The following is a 19,491-nucleotide window of genomic DNA, read 5'->3' as shown; positions in this document are numbered from 1 at the left end:
AAGGATAATATCAAACGTCATCCTGGAAGAGACATGACATCCACTGATATTTGGAGAATGCTCACCGGCATCTGGCCTTTCAATCCTAAATTTGCCTATAATCAGTCTTTTTATTCCAACTCTATGCTGTATTTGCATAAATTTCTGAGTCACAGTCTGTTCGGTCGCACATTCAGTAATGTCGTCCAAGAAACTGATCTTTATGTACTTGGAGATATATTTCAAGGCAACATGGTTGATTCTTCAAAGATTCTGATGGAGGGTCTTGTTGCCGCGTCTAGATCCAAGGCTAAGAAGGTTGGATTCGGGAATATCATATGTGGAATAATTCTAGGGACCAAGGGAAGTATTTCTGTTCCTTGGAGTGATGCTGAATCTTTTCCGACGCTAGACTATGAATTTTTAGAATATGAAGGTCTAGTGAAACGAGTTTTTCGATCAGGCCCAAATTTTCTTTCTGCACCAGAACGTCAAGCCTTCGTGCAGATGAAAATAGACCGCTATAGGGCTAAGAAAATCCGATTGAAAGGGACGAATTTCTAGCATAACTTTGTTTATTTTGATTGTATATATGTTGTACATATTTCCAATAAATAAAGCTTTCTCTTTTGCATTATATCCTGTTTTTGATTATAGGGTTACACTAACATTAAATTTCATTATTCTACACTAATGCATCTATTAAGTGCAAACTTAATCAATTCATGACTAATTAAATGTTAATAACTAAGTTTTAATTCCTTAAATAAAGATTCATCTAACTTACATTAATAAATGAACATAAATGCTTCAATTAATTTTAGTTCCAAACCTTTCCTATTCTTAATTTAACATTCATTAATTAAAGCATTTTCATTTATTTTTCCATTAATAAGGATAAGGGTAAATTTAAAAAAAAAACCCTGTGGTTTCACTTTTTTGCCAAAAAAGGACTGTGGTTTTTTTCGTTTCAAATACAGGACTGTGGTTTATTCCGTTACACTATTTACGGATTTGGTGAAGATGCCGTTAATTTGCTGACGTGGCTGAAGGGCAATTATGGATTTTTAAAAAAATTAGGGTAAATTTAAAAAAAACCCTGTGGTTTCACTTTTTTTGCAAAAAAAGGACTATGGTTTTTTTTCTTTTCAAATACAGGACTGTGATTTATTCTTTACACTATTTACGGATTTGGTGAAGATGTCGTTTATTTGCTAACGTGGCTGAAGAGTAAATATGGATTTTTAAAAAAATTGATCAATAAATTTTTTATAACTATTTTGGGTCTACAATATTTACCGATGAATTTTTTATAACTATTTTGTGGCTACAATATTGACTATAAAATCTCACATGAGCGCAATCTCACATGATTGTTCAAAGCCTTTTATAGTCATTTTTTTTAAAAAAACTCATATTTGCCCTTCAGCCACGTCTGCAAATAAACGACATCTTCACCAAATCCGTAAATAGTGTAATGGAATAAATCACAGTCCTGTATTTGAAAAGAAAAAAAAACCACAATCCTTTTTCTGCAAAAAAGTGAAACCACAGGGTTGTTTTTAAAAAAATTTATCCCAATTTTTTTAAAAACCTATAATTGCCCTTCAGCCACGTCAGCAAATTAACGGCATCTTCACCAAATCCGTAAATAGTGTAACGGAATAAACCACAGTCCTGTATTTGAAACGAAAAAAACCACAATCCTTTTTTGGCAAAAAAGTGAAACCACAGGGTTTTTTTTTGAAATTTACCCTAAGGATAAACCTTTGGTTTTCCTTATCATTTAATGTTTTACATTTATGTTTTTAAGTATAGATTACATTTTCAAGGAGTTCAGGATAGAATTTATCAAGAAATGGAGTTAATATGCAGAATTTGGGTGACCAGTGGGTGATCCGCGGCCGAGAATGGTACGATTCTCGGTAACTTCAGCAAAAATCCCTCAGAAATTCAGAGAAAAATTCTCTGAACAGCGCGTACCGCGGCCGCGGATGTACGTCCTCGGTCGCGACACGCGTAGTTCAGGCACTCCTCAGTCCGGATTTTTGGCTATTTTTCAACCCCTTCCCCTTCATACTCTACCTATTACTTTTCCTATTCCTACTCTACCTACTACTCTTCTTATTCAACCCTATATATATCCTTATTACTTACACAAACCTTACATCACCTCCAATTTTAACCAATCACCTACTCTAACCTCTTCCCAATACCTTACTTTTACTCTTCCCAATTTCATCATTACCCTTTTCAATCACCTAAACCTTTCAAATTCAAGTCTCCATACAACTTCTACTTCTTCTTCAACCTCAAGCTTTTCTCTTTTTCATCTCTTATTTTTCCAAATCCTAACCACCATTTCCATGCCCAGAGCAAAGCGTGTTGGACACAAGCCGGCTGTCACCGAGGCTAATCGCCTTCGTATTAGTTGCGGGGCTTATTTCGACATTCATTCAGAGGAAGAAGTTGGACGTTTCAATCATTTTTCACACGCCAATCGTAAGTTCGTGGATATGCAGTTTCTTGACTTTGATTCGGTAAGGAAGTTGAACTTCACTACTCAAATTGATGCTTTTATTGAAACTTTGGGGTGGGAAACTTTTGCTTCTATGCGTTTTCCCTAAATTACAGAATATGTGGTTGAGTTTTTGGTTACTTTGAAGATGAACAAAAAGAGAACGGAAATTTCTTTTAGGAACCATGGTACTACCTATACCATAGATTATGAGGCTATGGGAAATATGTTTGGTTTCCCTACTAGTGATTTTTATGATAAGCCTAGGGATTTTGACAATAACTCTTTTTGGCAAACTCTTTCCGATCAAACTTCTTTCGACTCCAAAAACACTTCAAGCAAATTGATTAAGGACAATTGTGTGTTTTTCTTTCACAAATATTTGAGTTTTTCACTATTTGGTCGTGTTGAGAGTTCGAAGATTCAAGTCCGGGATTTGTTTGTTTGGGATTGTTTATTCAAAGGTTTAAAGGTTGATAGCATTGGAATGATATTTGACAATTTGTATCGTGCTTCGAGGGCTCACACCACTCAAGTCCCTCTCGGTAATTTAATCACCGCTATTGTTTTGGGAGCACGGGATGAATTGGCAACTTATGACATGTCCACCTACCATGGGTATGTTCCGGTTTTGGACATTGCGGCTCTTGAGCGGGCTCATTTATTGGTTTCTGCGGCTCCTCCCGTTTTATTTCTTATGCTTCCCGTATTGCACATCTTCGTGGCACTATGGGTGGAGGTGCTTCTAGTTCCCAAAATGTAGGTACCGAAGAAGGAGGTGCGGAGGAAGGAGCGGAAGATGCACCACAAGCCCAAGCAACTCAAGACAATGATCCGGTGGATTTAAGGCGTATTTTGAACCAAATCAATGCCAAGAATAGACAAATGAATTTACGAATTGATGATTTGGTGGAGAACAACATGGTGATGAATGACAACCTCAATACTTTGAGGCGTGCGCATAGATCGACTCGGCATCGGATGCTTTCGTTTTTCCATCGCCGAAATATGGAGACTTCACCAACACCTCCAGATTCCCCGCCGCATGTTTAGGTTTTATCTTTCATTTTTTTTTATCATATCTTGTTTTAATTTCAGTTTCGTACGTTTTTATTTCTTATGTTTCGTACAATTTCAATTTAATTTTATGTTGAATGTTTTCTTTGCTCTATCTTTCATTTCTTTTCGTCTGTTTTATCTTTAATGTTTTATCTCCATTTTACACCAATGAGGACATGGTCCAATTTAAGTGTGGGAGGAGATATATACATATATCATTTTTATACAAACGAATGAATGAATGAATGTATGCAACACTTGTTTTCAAAATTACAAATGCAACGTATATTGCAACACTTTTAAATATATTGCAACAAATGAATGAAAAAAAAACTTAACATTTTTTTATGATATATCATTTTTACATTTATAAATTAATCATAAGTTAAAATTTTTATGATTATTTTTAGGACATCATTATCGATAGAAAGAATATATTTCTATACGGGTAATATTTTTCAAAATTTTTCACAAAATCTTCGACACGATTTTAAGTACAAATTGTCTCGAGTAAATGTATTTAAATAAAATTCTTTATTTTCAATCTCTATTTTCATATCATGAAATTCATGATATAATAAATCTTATTTTAAATTTTCAATTAGGTTTATAGGCATTAAATTGAACTAACAATTTTTAGCTCGGTTTTGATTTTGTCTTACATTAACACCAATTGAAGTTTTTAAGGAAACTATGGCCATAATACATGTTGAATTTTAAGTCAATATAGGATGAATGTGCTAACTTTCTTTTTCCCAATTCATATTAATTAATCAATAAATCGTATTCTTAACTTTTGGCCACGATTGAGACCAACCTTATCACAGTCGAGGTATGAAAGGGAAGAAATAAATAAGTAAAGCGTCCTTTTGGCCACGATTGCGACCACCCTTATCACAATCGAGGTATGAAAGGAACGTTTAAATAAGAAAAAATTAAGCGTGTTTAAAGTTTAAAGTAACGATTGCGTCCACCCATGGCATGGTCGGTACCTCTTAAGCGAACACAAATAAAATGCATATAAAGTTACGGTCGAGACCACCCTTATCACGGGCGTAACTAAGCAAATAAATTAAACTTAATAAATCATATATAATAATTCAAGTTTGGGAAAGGAAATTTGGTGCTTTGAAATGCCTTGAGATGAAAGACTCAATAACATGCGTGCTTACATCGTTCCGAATACTTCAATTTAAACATTGAAATACAAGACGAATGATATATCGTATTTATACTAAGTTAGTTTGATATTTTGCGTATAAATTTGCCATGCGAAGTTAGTCTTTTCGGCTTAACTAATTTAAAAAGTAAACACAAAGATATATGTTTTATTTTCATAAAGAGATTAGTTAAGGAATAAATTCAGTGATATTTTGTTCGGGACTAGCAAAAGATTAAGTGTGGAGATTTGTTAAGCCCAAAATATACCTAAAATATCATTAATATTTACATCATTTTTATCACAAATCTGTGTTGTTTATATCTGTTTAGATTACTTTTACTCTCGAATATCTTTCTTTCTTGCAAGGTACCAAAATATTTGGTAAAATCCAAATAGGAACGAAAAAGGATCTAAAACAGAAGAAAAACCCTACAAAAAGGAGTCAAAGATCACGTAAATCAAAAGCGCCAAGTCAAGGACACGAACGAGAGCAAAGAAGTGAAAAACACAGCATGCCGCGACAGCGAATCCCCCACCCGCGGCCGCGACACACGTGGTTCAGCTACTTCCTCCCTTCGTCCAAAGCTCAACTTAATGCTCCCCCATTCACGGCCGAGGATTCCCATTCTCGGTAAGTGCAGAAATTCTGCCAAAGTGCATTTAACACATGTTGAAATCCAAGAAACGCGTTCGTTCAAGTGGATAAAGACGTCCTTTCACAACGAACACGACTCTTAACCAACAGATACAATTTTTCACAAGGGACACATCACTTCAAATCTCAACCCTTTAACATCTATAAATAAAGAGTTGGTGTTGAGAAAAAGCGATGTAATGTTATGTAATATAGATATAGAATCAGAGCGTAGAACTAATGTCTAAGTTCTAAGCAAAAATAGTTCGAGAGTTAGAAATTAGATTCTGTACAAAACAAGATGAGGTACACATATTGTTTATAGTTTAATTACAACTCAGTAGCGTTTAGATATTGTTCCAGTTTTAGTTTGCATTTTGGTAGTGGCCGACCGAATCCCTATTACGAAGTTACAGCGAGAAGATTGAGTAGAGTGTTCGCCCCTGAGCCTGACAACCTCTAAGGAAACCCAAGGAAAGGACTGATCAGCCGTTCACTTGCACGCCCTCGAAGAACTCGATGCTCCATGTTCTCTGTAAACTTGTATCAATTTATATTTCATCTAATAAAGTCCGTTCTATTCGATAAATCGTTATGCAGCACTTATGGTAACCAATCCACTAAAGTGATTGCTGGTGTTTTCATTAAAACGTAGTTAAATTCAAAATCATTACAAGGAAACTTTGTTGAACACTTAGGCAAATTATCATCTCGAAAGAGTTTTAATTTGATTAAGGGCAACTATCCCGAAAGGGTTTTGTCGCGTTCGAAGCCACTTAATTAGAGGTTCCGTCATTTATTTCATCATCATAATTGATACAAAGTTTAAGTTGTTTTCTTTGCTTAATGCAAATGAATACATTCATTTGTTTTTCTAAAAGTTCTAAATGTTCCTGTTTTGTAAAATTCATCCCTAAATCAGAAGATCTTTCTAACAATCGATATATTCTAATATAAAATCTTATTCCAGCATTTTCAAATACTCAAAGTCCACAAACTCAATTAAACAATTTCCTAAATTCAATTAGACAAATTTCACTTTTCATTTACATTCAATAGTAAATCTAACAAGTTCGAAATTAACAGATTCAAAAATAAGTTTTTCGTTAAAAAACGTATCCCTGTGGGATCGATATTTTTATTACTACAAGCGAAACCGTGCACTTGCGGAAATCGCTCAATAGATAACATGTTGTAAGCTCATATGTCATCTAATTTATATGTTTCCGGACATTAATCCCGAGAGGCGACTTTGACATAAATATCTTAGCCTAAAAACATGATAAAAGGCTAAGGCCATCTCCAACCGTGCTCTCTATTTAGCCTACTCTATCTTCATTTTTCGCACTCTATCTTTAAATATAGAGCTGCTACAGTAAAACTTCTCCAACCATCTACTCTATTTTACCTACTCTTTAAATATTTTATTATTATTATATTCATTTTTCACATAACATTTATATTCTTTATATTATTAATCAAAATATATCTATTTATTAATTTTTATCATGTTTATAATTTAACATTTGTATTTTAAACTAAATAATTAAATGATAATTATTAAAGTCAATAATTAATAATTCAATTAATTATTATTATTAATTTGACATATATTTTTATAATATTGGAAAAGATATAAGATTTAACCCAAACAAAGAAATGCATTAAAAAACTTAAAACATTTCAATAACACTAAAGAGAAATTACATAAAAAAAACTAAAACATTTCAAAAACGCTAAAGGAAAATACATTAAACAAACTAAAACATTTCAAAAACAATAAACATTACAACATTAATAGAAAAAATAAAGAAATAATTATATCGAATTGCCACGAAAATAAATAAATAAATAAACATTACAACATTAATGGAAAAAACAAAGAAATAATTATATCGAATTGCCACGAAACTTCCATAAATACTCCACCAAAACATTTTGAATATTAAACAAAACAAAAACAAATGAACTAACATAAAATAAATATTACAAAACAAAGTTTTTTATTATTTTAAAAACAAAAAAAGGAGTTTTGCTATTTACCGCTCAAATTACTTATCACCATCTCCATTTGGACAATTTTGCCCTTTGTATAATTTTTTTTCAAACCTCGATTTTTTTTTAGAGAATCGGCCAAAATTTGGCCTGAACGGATGCAGAACCCGTTTAGGTCAAATTTTGAAATATGCAAAATCGTAAAATTTTTAGTAATGAAAAATACTAAATCGTGCAATTTTTTTGTAACGAAAAATGCAAAATTCTCCAATTTTTTATAACGAAAAATGCAAAATCATCATGAAAAATATGTATTATTTTCATGAGTTCTTTGATAAAAAATATAATAATGTTTCGACTCGTAATCATCCATTTTCGGGGTTCGAGTTGTCACACACATGGTTATCAAAACCGGACCGGTCAAAGAATCGGAAGAGTTAAAGGGTGAAGGGTTTAAGGTTTAACCAGGGTTAAATTGGGGTTGAACCGAAGTTCAAATAATCCTAAAAAAAATATAATTTTCATTTTATTTGCACCTTCCAACATAAAAAAAAATGTTAATTTGAATTTTATATTCTAATATTAAGCATAGCCTTTACCATAAGTTATATAACCAAATTATGAAATTAAATAATATAACTTGATTTTATTACATATATTATTAATATTTTTTTACTACATATCCATCAATCATGATTTAGTTTATTGGTTTGTTCTATGTGAACAAACAAAAATCAATTATCAACACAATCATATGAAAGTATGAATACTAAACCATTAACAAATATTCCTTCTTCAAAAAACAAAAAACAAATATTCCAGTGCTACATTAATACTAATTTGAAATTTATTTTTTTAAAATGAAATTCAAGTTAAGTTTTTCTTAATTGGATTAGTAATTTTAATTGAAAGTTAAATTCTTATTTTCTTAAAAAAAATTACAGTTCAAATATTGAACCGTTTGGACCGTAAAAACCGTGACCGGGTTTCCAGGTCGCTGGTTCAACCGGCCGGGTCACCGGTTTTTTAACGGTTTTCTAAGATGTAATAAAATAGTCACTTCCGAACCGGAATGCCTACCGGGTCCGGTTCAACCCGGTTGAACCAGCCGGGCTGGGCCGAGTTTGATAACCTTGGTCACACATCAATTATTTTCATAATTTCAATTATTGTTGTTCGGGTTTATGATTTTGGAGAGAGAATTTTCAGTTTTTGATCAAAATTACGAGAAAGGCAAAAAAGTCTAAATAGAGACGGTGATAAGTAATTTGGAAGCGGTATTTAGCAGCTCATAAAAAAAAATATTGGTATTGCCTTGCGTCAAAGATGCCGCAAGCTTGACCAAGCTTGCGGCATCTCTGCCGCAAGCCTATCCAGCTCCATTGTAGATGGTGTAAGTAATGCATGACACGCTAAATGTCGTCTTTAAAAACGTTACGTGACAGTGTTATTTAAAAATATAATCCATCTGCCGAATCCCAAAAGGATAATCGGATTCCGCGACCGCTCATGCATGGTTTACAATTACATATTGAATAATTTAAATAACCCAGTTTGATACCAATTCATTTGTTGAATTTGATTCTTAAGAAATCAATGACATTGACCCAAAGTTTATATAACTGTACCAGATACATGGCTATCAAGCTGATAAAGAGGTAGACAATATTTAATTGAAGTTCATGCATGTATATCGTACGTTGTCAAAAGATTTCTCGAAACTACTATTCCTCCCAATAATAACTACATAAACGAGCTACAAATTGGTGTGAAATTTGACAGAATAAAGTCTTCTGTTTACCTCAGGTTTCAAATTGGTGGTTTTAGGGAAGTTTAAGGATCAATTTGTTGATTTTAGAAGAGTAAAGATCCAATTGATTTTGAGCGTATAGATTAAGGGTACAAATTGTCCAATACAAAAATTATATTTATCTACCAAATATAATACTAATTCAATGATTATATCTTATTTTCTCCTAATTTTTTTAAATTAGGATCATCCACTTGTAAATTACAAAATAACTACTTTATGGAATCTCTTATATATATAAAATATTTTTTAAAAATCATTTGGACATAGTGAAGTAGGGATTCTCGTGAGGTAGAATAGAGGTCATCGTCCTCACTCTATCCTTGTCGTGTGGGTTCTCCCTCATCCCCATGCCACAGGAAAGGTAAATGGGAATTCTCCGTCCCCGTTGGGGTGAATCCTCTCTCCTCCCAATTGCAACTCTGGACTTAAACGTTAATACACTTGATAAACTATCAAATTAGTAAAAGACAACATGAAATGTCAAATATATGATTTATGGATTTGGTTTGAGGGTGCATTTTGGTGATTGTGTTTTATCGATGTATAAATGTAATTTAAAAAAAATATATCATTAGTTGTCAATTGTACACACCATCAGAACTTAATTGTAAATTTAAAATACTAGCAGTTGAGAGTATACCTATAATTAAAGAGGTCAAGAATTTCTTATTTAATATAAGCGCATTAAATTAAAAAAAAACTATATTTTTGTTAATACAATATACACCATAACTTTTTTTTAAGAATATACCACATAACTTATTTATAAACTTTTGTATACTTTATATTTATATATAATAATTTATATAATAATATAATCTTATAAAAATAATTTAAATCAAATAATTTTTAATAATATTTTTTTTTTTGTTATTAGATTGATTTATATGGATAATTTATAGTTTATATAATTTGTCTGATATTTATTTTTAAAATTAAAGTAAGCATGATATCTATCTATTTTTACATATTTTTATATTAACATGTTTTAAAAAAAATTATTTTTGCTATATTGTAAAATTTTAAATTAAACAAAATTAAAATATTAAAGTTATGGAAGTCCCGGAATGGCCTAAGCATATTTAGAAAAGGGTTAAGATGGAAGGTGAGTGATGGTAGATCCATCAGAGTATGAGAAGATGCATGGGTACCTAACCTTGACGAGTTTTGTATAAATTCTTTTATGGTCCCTAGGATGCAGGATTTGAGAGTAGCTGACTTGTTGTTTGAAAATTGTAGGAGATGGGATATGGATAGACTGAATGGATGTTTTACTGAAGCTGAAGTGAGTGCCATTTGTGATATTATCTTATCTTTCAGCTTTAGTGAGGATATGAGGGTTTGGCATTGGTCAAAAGATGGATTTTACAATGTGCGTTCGGGATACACTGTTAGGATGGAGGTAGAGGAGGGAAGTTTGAAGAATGAGAGTTATAGGAGGCTTTGGAAAATGGAGACCCCCCTTAAACTTAAACTATTTATCTAACGGATTTGTTCGGGTTGCCTACCCACTCGGGCTAGATTGGCCCAACGACGAGTTCCCATCACAATTGAATGCCCAGTGTGTGTTGATTAGGATGAAACAGATAACCATTTATTTGGCGAACAGGCTATTGCAGGCATTATGTGGTTCGAATCAAGAGACAATTGCCCAGATTTGCTATGTATTGAAGACGATCTGGGACCACAGAAATAGAGTTTTATGGCATATGGTTTGGTGGTCGGCCTTACAATCTGAAGTTTTACGCTTAAGGGAAGAAATGCTCTTGGTAAATGCAGGACTGGGGACCCCCAGAATTTGTCGGCTAAAGGTACGAAGTTACTTGACTGTTAAGGAAAGGGGACTACGAAGTTGCTTTACTTTACCGGCAAGGTTTGAAAATGCTTGACCGGGACCAGAAGTTCACTAGCTCGGCCAAAAAGTGGAAGCTGCTCGACCGTAAGGAACAAAACGAAAGTTGCTTTCCCGCGAGACCAGACGGGACAGGTATGGAGTCCAGACGGGACAGGGAAAGGGTTGAAAAAGTCGCTAACGGGAAGGAAGTTGCGAGAAAGGAGCGGAGGACACTAGTTGGCGCCACGCGATTGATGAGCTTCGTGATTGGAAGGCTTACCAACAAGGCTCGACCGTTAGGCCAATTTTGGTTTCATTTGTCAGTCGGATCCGTCACCAGCAGCAAGGAGGAGCCGATGGTGCTGTTCCGTTATCGATAGAAACTTGAAACCGTCACCTGCAACAAGGAGAAGTCGAAGGTTCTGGCCCGCAATCATCAGCAATCTCGGCTCGAGTTCAGTAGCAGAGCGGAGTGAATGGCGGGGCTATTCGTATTAATACAGCAGGGCCGCTTCGCCAAGACCAGCGTCTGTCGACCAATAATTTCACTATGCAAGTTTCAGGTAAGCAAAAATGGAAACCGTCGGCAGTCGGTTCGGTCAAGTGCAACACCCACGGTGCAATTTTTAAGGAAGCAGGGAGCTGTGGGATGGGCGCGGTGATCAGAGACGTTGCGGACGTATTCTTATTCTGTAGCAGCAGCTTCATTACAGGTATTAGAGAGCCACAGGTGGTTGAGGCATTAGCCTAGCCTGATTTGGATAGCTTCTATGAGGTACATGCATGTTGAGTTTGAATCTGACGCTAAGCTTGTTGTTGATGCAGTTCATTCCTACAAAAAAAAAAAGATATTTCGGAGGTTGGATCGCTTATTCATGATTGTCGAGTTATTCTTAGATCCAATCCTACTTTTACATTATCTTTTGTTTCTCTCTTAGCGAATAGAGCTACACATTTGGTAGTTAGGCAAACCTATTCCATTACTAGCGATTTTTTTTATCCACTGTAGTGTTGGACTGGTTATCAAACGTTATCGTTGAGGATGCCAATCCTACTTTTATATGAAATTCTTATTTCGGGTTAAAAAAAGAATGGGAGTCCCATGTCGATCAAAATACATATATTGTTTTTTCATTTTAGGCTTAATACATCATTTTCCCCTTAAACTTATCCAAAAAGCTTGATTGGCTTTCTGAATTTTCAAAGTATTCTGATAGTCCCCTCAACTTGCATTAAATATTCAGCTAACCCTTTGAACTTGCGTAAAATGTAATCAATTGATCACTCGGTTGCAAAAAAAGTAAGTTAAATGCGGAAAATATTATTACTTGCTTAACTATAAAACTTGTCATCTCTGATATTAGAACCGTATACTCCGATCTTGGTCGTTTTACTTTTTTTTAAGACGCGTGCAATACATATTCCGTATTTAATTTACTTTTTTTTTGCAACCGAGTGATTAATTGATTACATTTTGCGTAAGTTTAAGAGTCTAACTAAATATTTTATATAAATTGAGAGGATATCGGAACACTTTGAAAGTTCGGAGGGCGAATCAAATTTTTTACACAAGTTTAGGTGGAAATGATGTATTAAGCCCTCATTTTATAAGAGAAAATAGAAACTTGAATTATCCTGTATCGGTGCTACGACGTCCTTGATTCGAATAGGAAAAAAGATTATCAAGGAAAGAGCGTATGGACCCACGAGTAGCCAAACAGGCAGAAGCATTTCCACTCCAGGGGAATTTTGCAGAATTCGCTCATTCGCCTTAACTGGCATGAAAAAGATGGAGAAATCCAAAGTGGCGATTGTCATTTTTCTGTCCATTTCTAGTTTTCTTCAGCAATCGATATCTAAGGTATTAATATCACAAGTTAATCCTATAAGTTTAGGTCTGTTCTTTCCCCTTTTTGATTATATTTCGTTCTAAGATTAGCTTCATGCTTAATTATTCTCTTGACGGGTTGCATAAAGTAACGATTCCTTTTAATTTTTAGTGATTTTGATTTATTCACGAATGATAAAGATTTGTAGATGTTTGTGATTGTTGGTTTAAAAATTGTTTAATTCTTAGGTTCATTACATCATCGAGCCTATGACTTCTGACGCTCAATTTATTGATTATAGCAACAAGAAAGCATTGGCTTATACTATCATTTGTTGATGTGTGTCAGGAAATTTTGCAGAATGCAGCTGGAAGGTTAGGATCGAAGTTTATACTAGTACACTAACTTTGTTGTTGATCTCATCATCAGTACTGGATTCCTTCTTATATCTTATATTTGCCATTGTACAATCTTATATTGAAGGTTGACCGTGTAATGTTTTTTTCATGATACTTGTGTTTAGAACTTATTATAAGCAAGATGATGAGTACTTCCATGATTTACATTGCTCCAGAGAAAGAAGTAAGGCTGCCTGGAAAGTCATAGAGGATGTAAGAAATACCGTTTTCCTATCGGAGAGTCCTTATGGACAAGCTGTGACAGTTTTTTTTCTTTTTTATAGTATTTGATGCCATTTGTGGAACGGGAAAGGTACCAGCTTTCGAGAAAATGTAGACTTCATCCAAGCAATGACCTATTTAGGGATCAAGAGGACCATAAAATCCATATAGATATAAATGAATGGAAGTGTGGATATTGTAAGAAGAGTTTCCGAGCTGAAAAATATCTGGATCAGCATTTTGACAACAGGCACTACGATCTTCTAAACATTGTATGTTGATTCCAGTGACTTGTATTTGTATATGCCTTAGATGCTGCTTGTATATTTAGGATTTAATCTGACATGGAACTTTACTTTTAATGATTTCAGAGTGATGGAAAGTGCTTGGCCGATTTATGTGGTGCATTGCATTGTGATTTTGTGATGGATACCAAATCACCAAAGACTAAATGCAATCCTGCAGCTGTTGCTAAGAATCACCACCTTTGTGAGGTTTGTTATGAAATGTTGTGCTCGTTGCATATCTATTTCCTATAACTTGTAGTGATATTTTATTCTTCTCTGCTCAGAGTCTTGCAGATAGCTGTTTTCCTATTGGTCAGGGCGCTTCATCTAGCCGGCTGCATGGTATTATTTCAGACCATAATCTGTCTGTGTTGTGATAGTTCAATGCTATTATACTGACTCAAGTTTTTGTTTGTGTATCGATTGTATTCTATTATTACTCCTAACATGTAACATCAATTCTACATGTAGAATTATTTTTGCGCCAATTTTGCGATGCTCTCACTTGCTCGGGGAAAAGAAAGTATTTTCCTAAAGGTGGCAAGGTAAGTCTTTACTTTATATGCAGAGCAGTTGTATGGGAGATCAATTTTACAGCGAAAACTTCTCACAACACGTGTACTTGTCAGCATTCCTAGTGTCCTTTTGCAAAATTGCTCGGCCCAAAGTTCATTAGTACTTTCATCCTTCAAAAAAATTCTTAGACAGATGAAATTGAAAATGATTTTAAAATCAAATATTCTTCCTCCTGCCTGGTTCTTTTGGGATATCTGTAGAAGTCGAAGAGGATCTATCAGGCTTGGTGAATTTATTTTCTTGCATTGACAAGACAATTAGGATAGTTCTGTATTTATGATTCTGATCTTATTTGTACTTCAGATGCTCTTGGTTCACATTTGTTTACCTTCTTAATCATTCATGCAGAAACAAACCAGTATACTCTACTTAGCTATGTCAATACTGACATTGATGTTGCTGCCGCTCTTTTATCTTATTGTTTATTTGTATCAAAGGTACAATAACTAGTTTTGGAATATTCAAGATTGTCTGAGCTTTAAATACAATTTTATGAGCCTTTTGTCCTTTTTTAGAGAAATGAGACGGGGAAGCCAAGAGCTGAGGCGAATCCCTCAAGTTGCACAGAGGACGAAATCATCATAGTGAACTGGTAAATCTTTTATACATAATTTTTTTGTGAAGCTTTATTAACCAATTCCAATGTTGTAATCATGGTCATAGCTGAACCAAGTATTAAGATTGTAGCAGTTAAAACAACTTACTATTTTCAATATCTTTTCTGATGTCTATATTGAATCATTCGTGACACTGCACTCGTGTTTATATAAAATAAGTATTTTGTTTTCACCTTAGGAAGAAATTAAGCAAGTTCAATCTCGTTGCAGTTATCAATAGGGAAATTCATCTGCTGCAGATGGTAAAATGTTGTAAACTTAGAGAGCACTCTGTCAAACGAACTGAAGTTGATAGATTATCTTGTGGTCAAAGTAGGAGGCATCATGTAAATTCACATGAGGCATTGTTAAGAGGAAACAGGTTGACAAATTAGCGAGATTGAGCCGAAAGTGATCTGTGAAAATGGCATCTAACTCTTGATTTTTCCCTTGTCTTCTGGAAATCTGGACATATTGGTATTCATTTCTTGTAATAATATGGTGGCTATCTGTAAACACTTGATGCTTGATTATTCAAGTCACAGAATAATTACTGACCTTGCACTGTTTTTCCGAATGGACTGGATATACTTTTTGATAGATGTCATTTGAGATTCATGGGATTTTCCAGGATGTTTTAGTTTAGATATATGTTGTTTATGTCTTTCCTTCCAAAACACATTGTTGATGTTGCTGGTGTTTTTTTTAATCTAATATAAAAATCATTTAATTTGTCATTTACTACCATTGTGGCTCCTTATAAAAATAAACACTGCAATTAACGACCTCAAAATGAAAAAGTATCAGAATTTAAGTTGTTTGAACAACATTTTCAATCTTACAAATTATCATTTCGAAACTTCTCTCTTTAAAAATCATGTTCTTTTTTCAAAACTTCTCTTTACAACGAAGGGCTAACTCTTATTAGAATTATCAGAAGTTGAGTGACTTTTACATTAATAATGAAAAAAATTAAGTGATTATGGAAGTAATTTCCCCTTTCAAAATGCCTCAAATTTTCAAGCATCTCTCCCCCAAAAGAAAATAATAAAAAAATTCAAGCGTATATCAATATTAACATCCAATTTCTTTTCTCTAGCTCTTGCACATAAATTGTGCAAGCAGTTACTGAACTTAGAACATATTTTTAACTAAATCTAAATTTGACTATAATTTTGATGTAACTGGGCTAAATAACAAAAACTTGTCATTCATTTTCTCTACAGAAACATTAGTGATGAATCTACAAAAAGGAGGGAGATATATCTGTGTTTGTTCAGTTTGATATTGCACTTTGATTCTTGAATGTCACATTGAATTTCTTGAGGAGCAGTTATGATAATAAAATCCAAAAATGAAGTGAAACCAGCTTATATGAGTATACAAGGTAGAAAGGCAGGTTGCAGCAGTTCTAGGGAGCTATGACCCTAAAAGCAAGGGATATCAATTCATTAGATAACAAGAAACCATCGGGATCGCTGAGCCGGATATACGCTACTCTACCTGCAATCTGATCTCCAAGTACGAAAAAGGCGTTGAATTTGTCTGCAGATAAAGTTCTTCTCTGCTCGTCTAGGCAAACCACATGCCCGCTCTCTATATAAGGCTTATAGATTTTGCACAAAGAATAAATAAAGGAAACACCAAATACATCTTTTAAAGTCCTTAAATCAAGGCCTCTTGCAGTTCTAAGGGATAGCATAACAACATCCATGGCTAAGTCTTTAGCATCAGGATGATCATTACTGCAGAGGTTTGCCTTCTCATTCTCTGCATTCTCCAAATTTTGCACGTAATCGATGTATTCTCTCAACTTTCTTGGCCGGGAAAACCTGAATCCGTTTATATAACTGGCAGAGCCAAGGCCAAAGCCATAGAAAGGCTTGTTCTTCCAGTAGGTATAATTGTGCTTACATTCATACCCATCTTTGCAATAACTGCTAATCTCATAATGGCTGTAACCAGCATCAGAAAGCATTTTCGAAGCCATTCGATAAAATTCAGCAGATTGTGTTTCTGATGGGAGAGGAAATTCTCCTGCTGTGTACCTGCAGGCATTACAATTTCTCTCAATAACCAGTTGCAGCATTAAAAAGAGAACATTTTTAACAGGAGATAAAAAATTATCCTAACATTTTCAAACAAGATTAACTTTACCTCGATAGGAAATTAAGCGGATTGGTTTGACTATTATTATTTGATTCAATTATGTCCTATGTTATTAAAATGTCCTATGTTATTAGAAAGACGAAGACAGAAAAAAGAGCGACTTTAAGGGATGATGGGGCAGGAATGAACTAGAGCTTATTAGTAAGGTCAATTTCAAATATATGCAGATGTTCAAAATCGTGAGGCTCAAGGTGTTGGCTTTGGATAAAGAGACACAATATCTACATGCTATTGGGTGAGGCTCTTACAATTGGTATCAAAGCCAACTCTTCCAATACAATGTGTTGGTTTTCTGGGCAAAAGTTGGTGGACTGTAATAACAGTCCATAACAAGCAAGAGCGGTCTTATAATTGGAGCATGAATGCTTGAGGAAGTAGCGGCCTAAGGGATGAGTAGGCCTGTTCAACAGTTCAAATTTGGACATTTATCCCTCTTAACAAATGTTTTGCAATCAGTACACTTACAAGTTCCCGAATTTGGTGTCTTGTTCAACCTGCAAATCATATACAGAGACATGAGTAGGCTGTGCTTGGACAGTGAGCCTCAAGCTCTCCTCCCACATTTGTGGAGTCTGATGAGGAAGTGAAGAGATAAGATCCAAGCTCCAATTCTCAACCTCACATGACTCAACAATCTCAATTGCTTCATACACTTCCCTAACTCCATGTGCTCTTCCACAAGATTTCAGCAACTCTTCTTGAAACCCCTGTACACCCAATGACACTCTATTCACACCCAATCCCATCATCTCCTTCAATTTCTTACCATCAAAAGTTCCAGGATCCATTTCCATTGATATTTCAGCATCCTTACAGATCCCAAATTTCCCCCTCAATGTATCCAAAATTGATGAAACCAGCTTTGGAGACACTAAAGACGGGGTGCCACCACCAAAGAAAACAGTTTGAAGAGGCGCTTGAAGACTGAAGTCTGGTTTTGTGGATTCAATTTCTCGTTGAAGCAAGTCGACGTAGTTGGATATCCGCGGGTCTGTATCGGGTGGTGCAGAGGAACCAAGGGCAACGATTGGGAAGTCGCAATAGTGGCAACGCTTGCGACAGAAAGGAAGGTGGATGTAAGCTGAAGTTGGAGGGTTCTGTGAGGAATTTTGTCGAACAGGTGGTGTGGATTGCGTAAATTCCGTGGTTATAGTGGCGTAGGGTGCGAATTTGAGGGTCGTAGTAGTAAGTCTGGTGGGGAATGTTGAGAAGATTGGAGTGAAGCTTGATTTCAGCATAACGGAATTGTGATTTGTAGTGTTCGAGTTGAAGAAGAAGATGATGAAATGAGAGTGCGAGTGCTTTTTTTGAGAGGCATAATAAAGATAGGCCTAAACTCGCAAAAATGTCTTAAAGCCCAATTAAGTCACTGATTTTCTTTGTAATTTCCTCTAAAATAAACAATATTTCAGTTGAGGGAGAAATCTAATTGGTAATTTCAATATATTAAAGACCTGTTTAGTGATTTCAGAAAGTTAGAGATAATTGATTTTCAAAGTATAAGTTGATATTAATGATTTTAAAAGGTTAAATATCTAATTAACTTTTAAAGTACAAATGAGAGATCTAATTAATTTTTTATTTTTTATTTTTTTTTGAAGAAAATAGTGAATATATTACGAAGAATCAACAAACAGCAAATGCAAAATAAAATCCGGAGGGACAGGATCCCACTCCGTTAGTTCTGACAAAGAATAACTTGCACGAGCAATAGCATTAGCAACCTCATTCGCAGAACGAGAAATAAACTTGACAGCCACGTCATTAAAAGAATTCAGCAACTCCTTACACTCCTCAATAAGAGTACCATAAGTAGATTGATATCGTGGTTGATGAATATCATCTACCACGCTCAACGCATCAGATTCAACAAGCAGTCTTTCAACTCCATGCCTTTTCACCCAGCTTAGCGCCTCCTTAATCCCAATTGCCTCCGCCTCCCTCGGAACGAAATTGCCCATCACTTTCTTCATCATTCCGCCACAGAAGCATCCTGCACTATCTCGCAAAACAGCACCCATCGCCATGGTGTCCGATCCAGCAACCACAGAGGCATCAACATTCAATTTAAAAAAATCAGCAGGCGGTCGAACCCACTGAACAACTCGATTTCGCACCTCCTCCCCTCTGCAGACATTCGTCATCCGAAACTGAGCCGCCTTCCAGTCTTGTAAAACCGAGCAAGCCATTTGGATTATCCCTGCTACCTGCGGCATCTCACTATGCCAAACCAGTCGATTCCGGCTATACCAAATGCTCCAAATCCCAGCAGCCCACAAACAAACCCTCTCTACTGATATCGACCTTATGACCGCCTGCATCCAACCCAGAAATGTTCCGCTGCCGCACCCAAGGCGTCGCCCAAAATCTGTCCGTCGCCATACATCCTGAGCAAACCTGCAATTCTTAAACATATGCAG

The 19,491-nt window shown here is 34.9% G+C and overlaps 2 protein-coding genes across 5 annotated transcripts; one reads left to right on the top strand and one right to left on the bottom strand.

Annotated features, from left to right (window-relative positions):
* Positions 1-12,648: 12,648 nt before the first annotated feature.
* On the top strand, positions 12,649-15,535 carry LOC136229146 (uncharacterized). Of its 4 annotated transcripts, none has more exons than XM_066017731.1 (10): positions 12,654-12,855; positions 13,172-13,197; positions 13,347-13,434; positions 13,506-13,715; positions 13,815-13,937; positions 14,015-14,072; positions 14,202-14,275; positions 14,655-14,743; positions 14,822-14,898; positions 15,134-15,535. In XM_066017731.1, the coding sequence occupies exons 1-9, from the start codon at positions 12,775-12,777 to the stop codon at positions 14,889-14,891; spliced, it is 819 nt and encodes a 272-aa protein (XP_065873803.1). In that variant the 5' UTR covers positions 12,654-12,774; the 3' UTR covers positions 14,892-14,898; positions 15,134-15,535. The 4 variants fall into 4 exon arrangements, with proteins under 4 accessions (XP_065873818.1, XP_065873810.1, XP_065873803.1 ...); XM_066017750.1 differs by having other exon boundaries at positions 12,655-12,855; positions 13,172-13,251; XM_066017738.1 differs by lacking the exon at positions 14,655-14,743 and having other exon boundaries at positions 12,650-12,855.
* A 534-nt stretch (positions 15,536-16,069) lies between these two features.
* Positions 16,070-18,509, bottom strand: LOC136229138 (uncharacterized). The gene is made up of 2 exons (XM_066017721.1): positions 17,537-18,509; positions 16,070-16,950 (listed from the first exon to the last, which is right to left on the bottom strand). Exons 1-2 carry the CDS (start codon positions 18,307-18,309, stop codon positions 16,314-16,316), a joined length of 1,410 nt encoding a protein of 469 aa, XP_065873793.1. The 5' UTR covers positions 18,310-18,509; the 3' UTR covers positions 16,070-16,313.
* Positions 18,510-19,491: the final 982 nt, after the last annotated feature.

Source organism: Euphorbia lathyris, chromosome 1, assembly GCF_963576675.1.
Source record: "Euphorbia lathyris chromosome 1, ddEupLath1.1, whole genome shotgun sequence".
Classification (NCBI taxonomy): Eukaryota; Viridiplantae; Streptophyta; class Magnoliopsida; order Malpighiales; family Euphorbiaceae; genus Euphorbia; species Euphorbia lathyris.
This window is presented reverse-complemented; position numbering and strand designations above follow the sequence as displayed.

What these genes read in the sequence shown, in the direction of transcription:
- LOC136229146 (XM_066017731.1), top strand. Translation starts at nt 12,775, where the DNA reads ATGAAAAAGATGGAGAAATCCAAAGTGGCGATTGTCATTTTTCTGTCC. An exon ending in TTGCAGAATGCAGCTGGAAG is followed by an intron (nt 13,198 to 13,346) that starts GTTAGGATCGAA and finishes ACTTGTGTTTAG; the next exon opens with AACTTATTATAAGCAAGATG. An exon ending in ATTGTTTATTTGTATCAAAG is followed by an intron (nt 14,744 to 14,821) that starts GTACAATAACTA and finishes GTCCTTTTTTAG; the next exon opens with AGAAATGAGACGGGGAAGCC.
- LOC136229138 (XM_066017721.1), bottom strand. Translation starts at nt 18,309, where the DNA reads ATGCTGAAATCAAGCTTCACTCCAATCTTCTCAACATTCCCCACCAGA. An exon ending in GACACCAAATTCGGGAACTT is followed by an intron (nt 16,951 to 17,536) that starts GTAAGTGTACTG and finishes TAATGCCTGCAG; the next exon opens with GTACACAGCAGGAGAATTTC.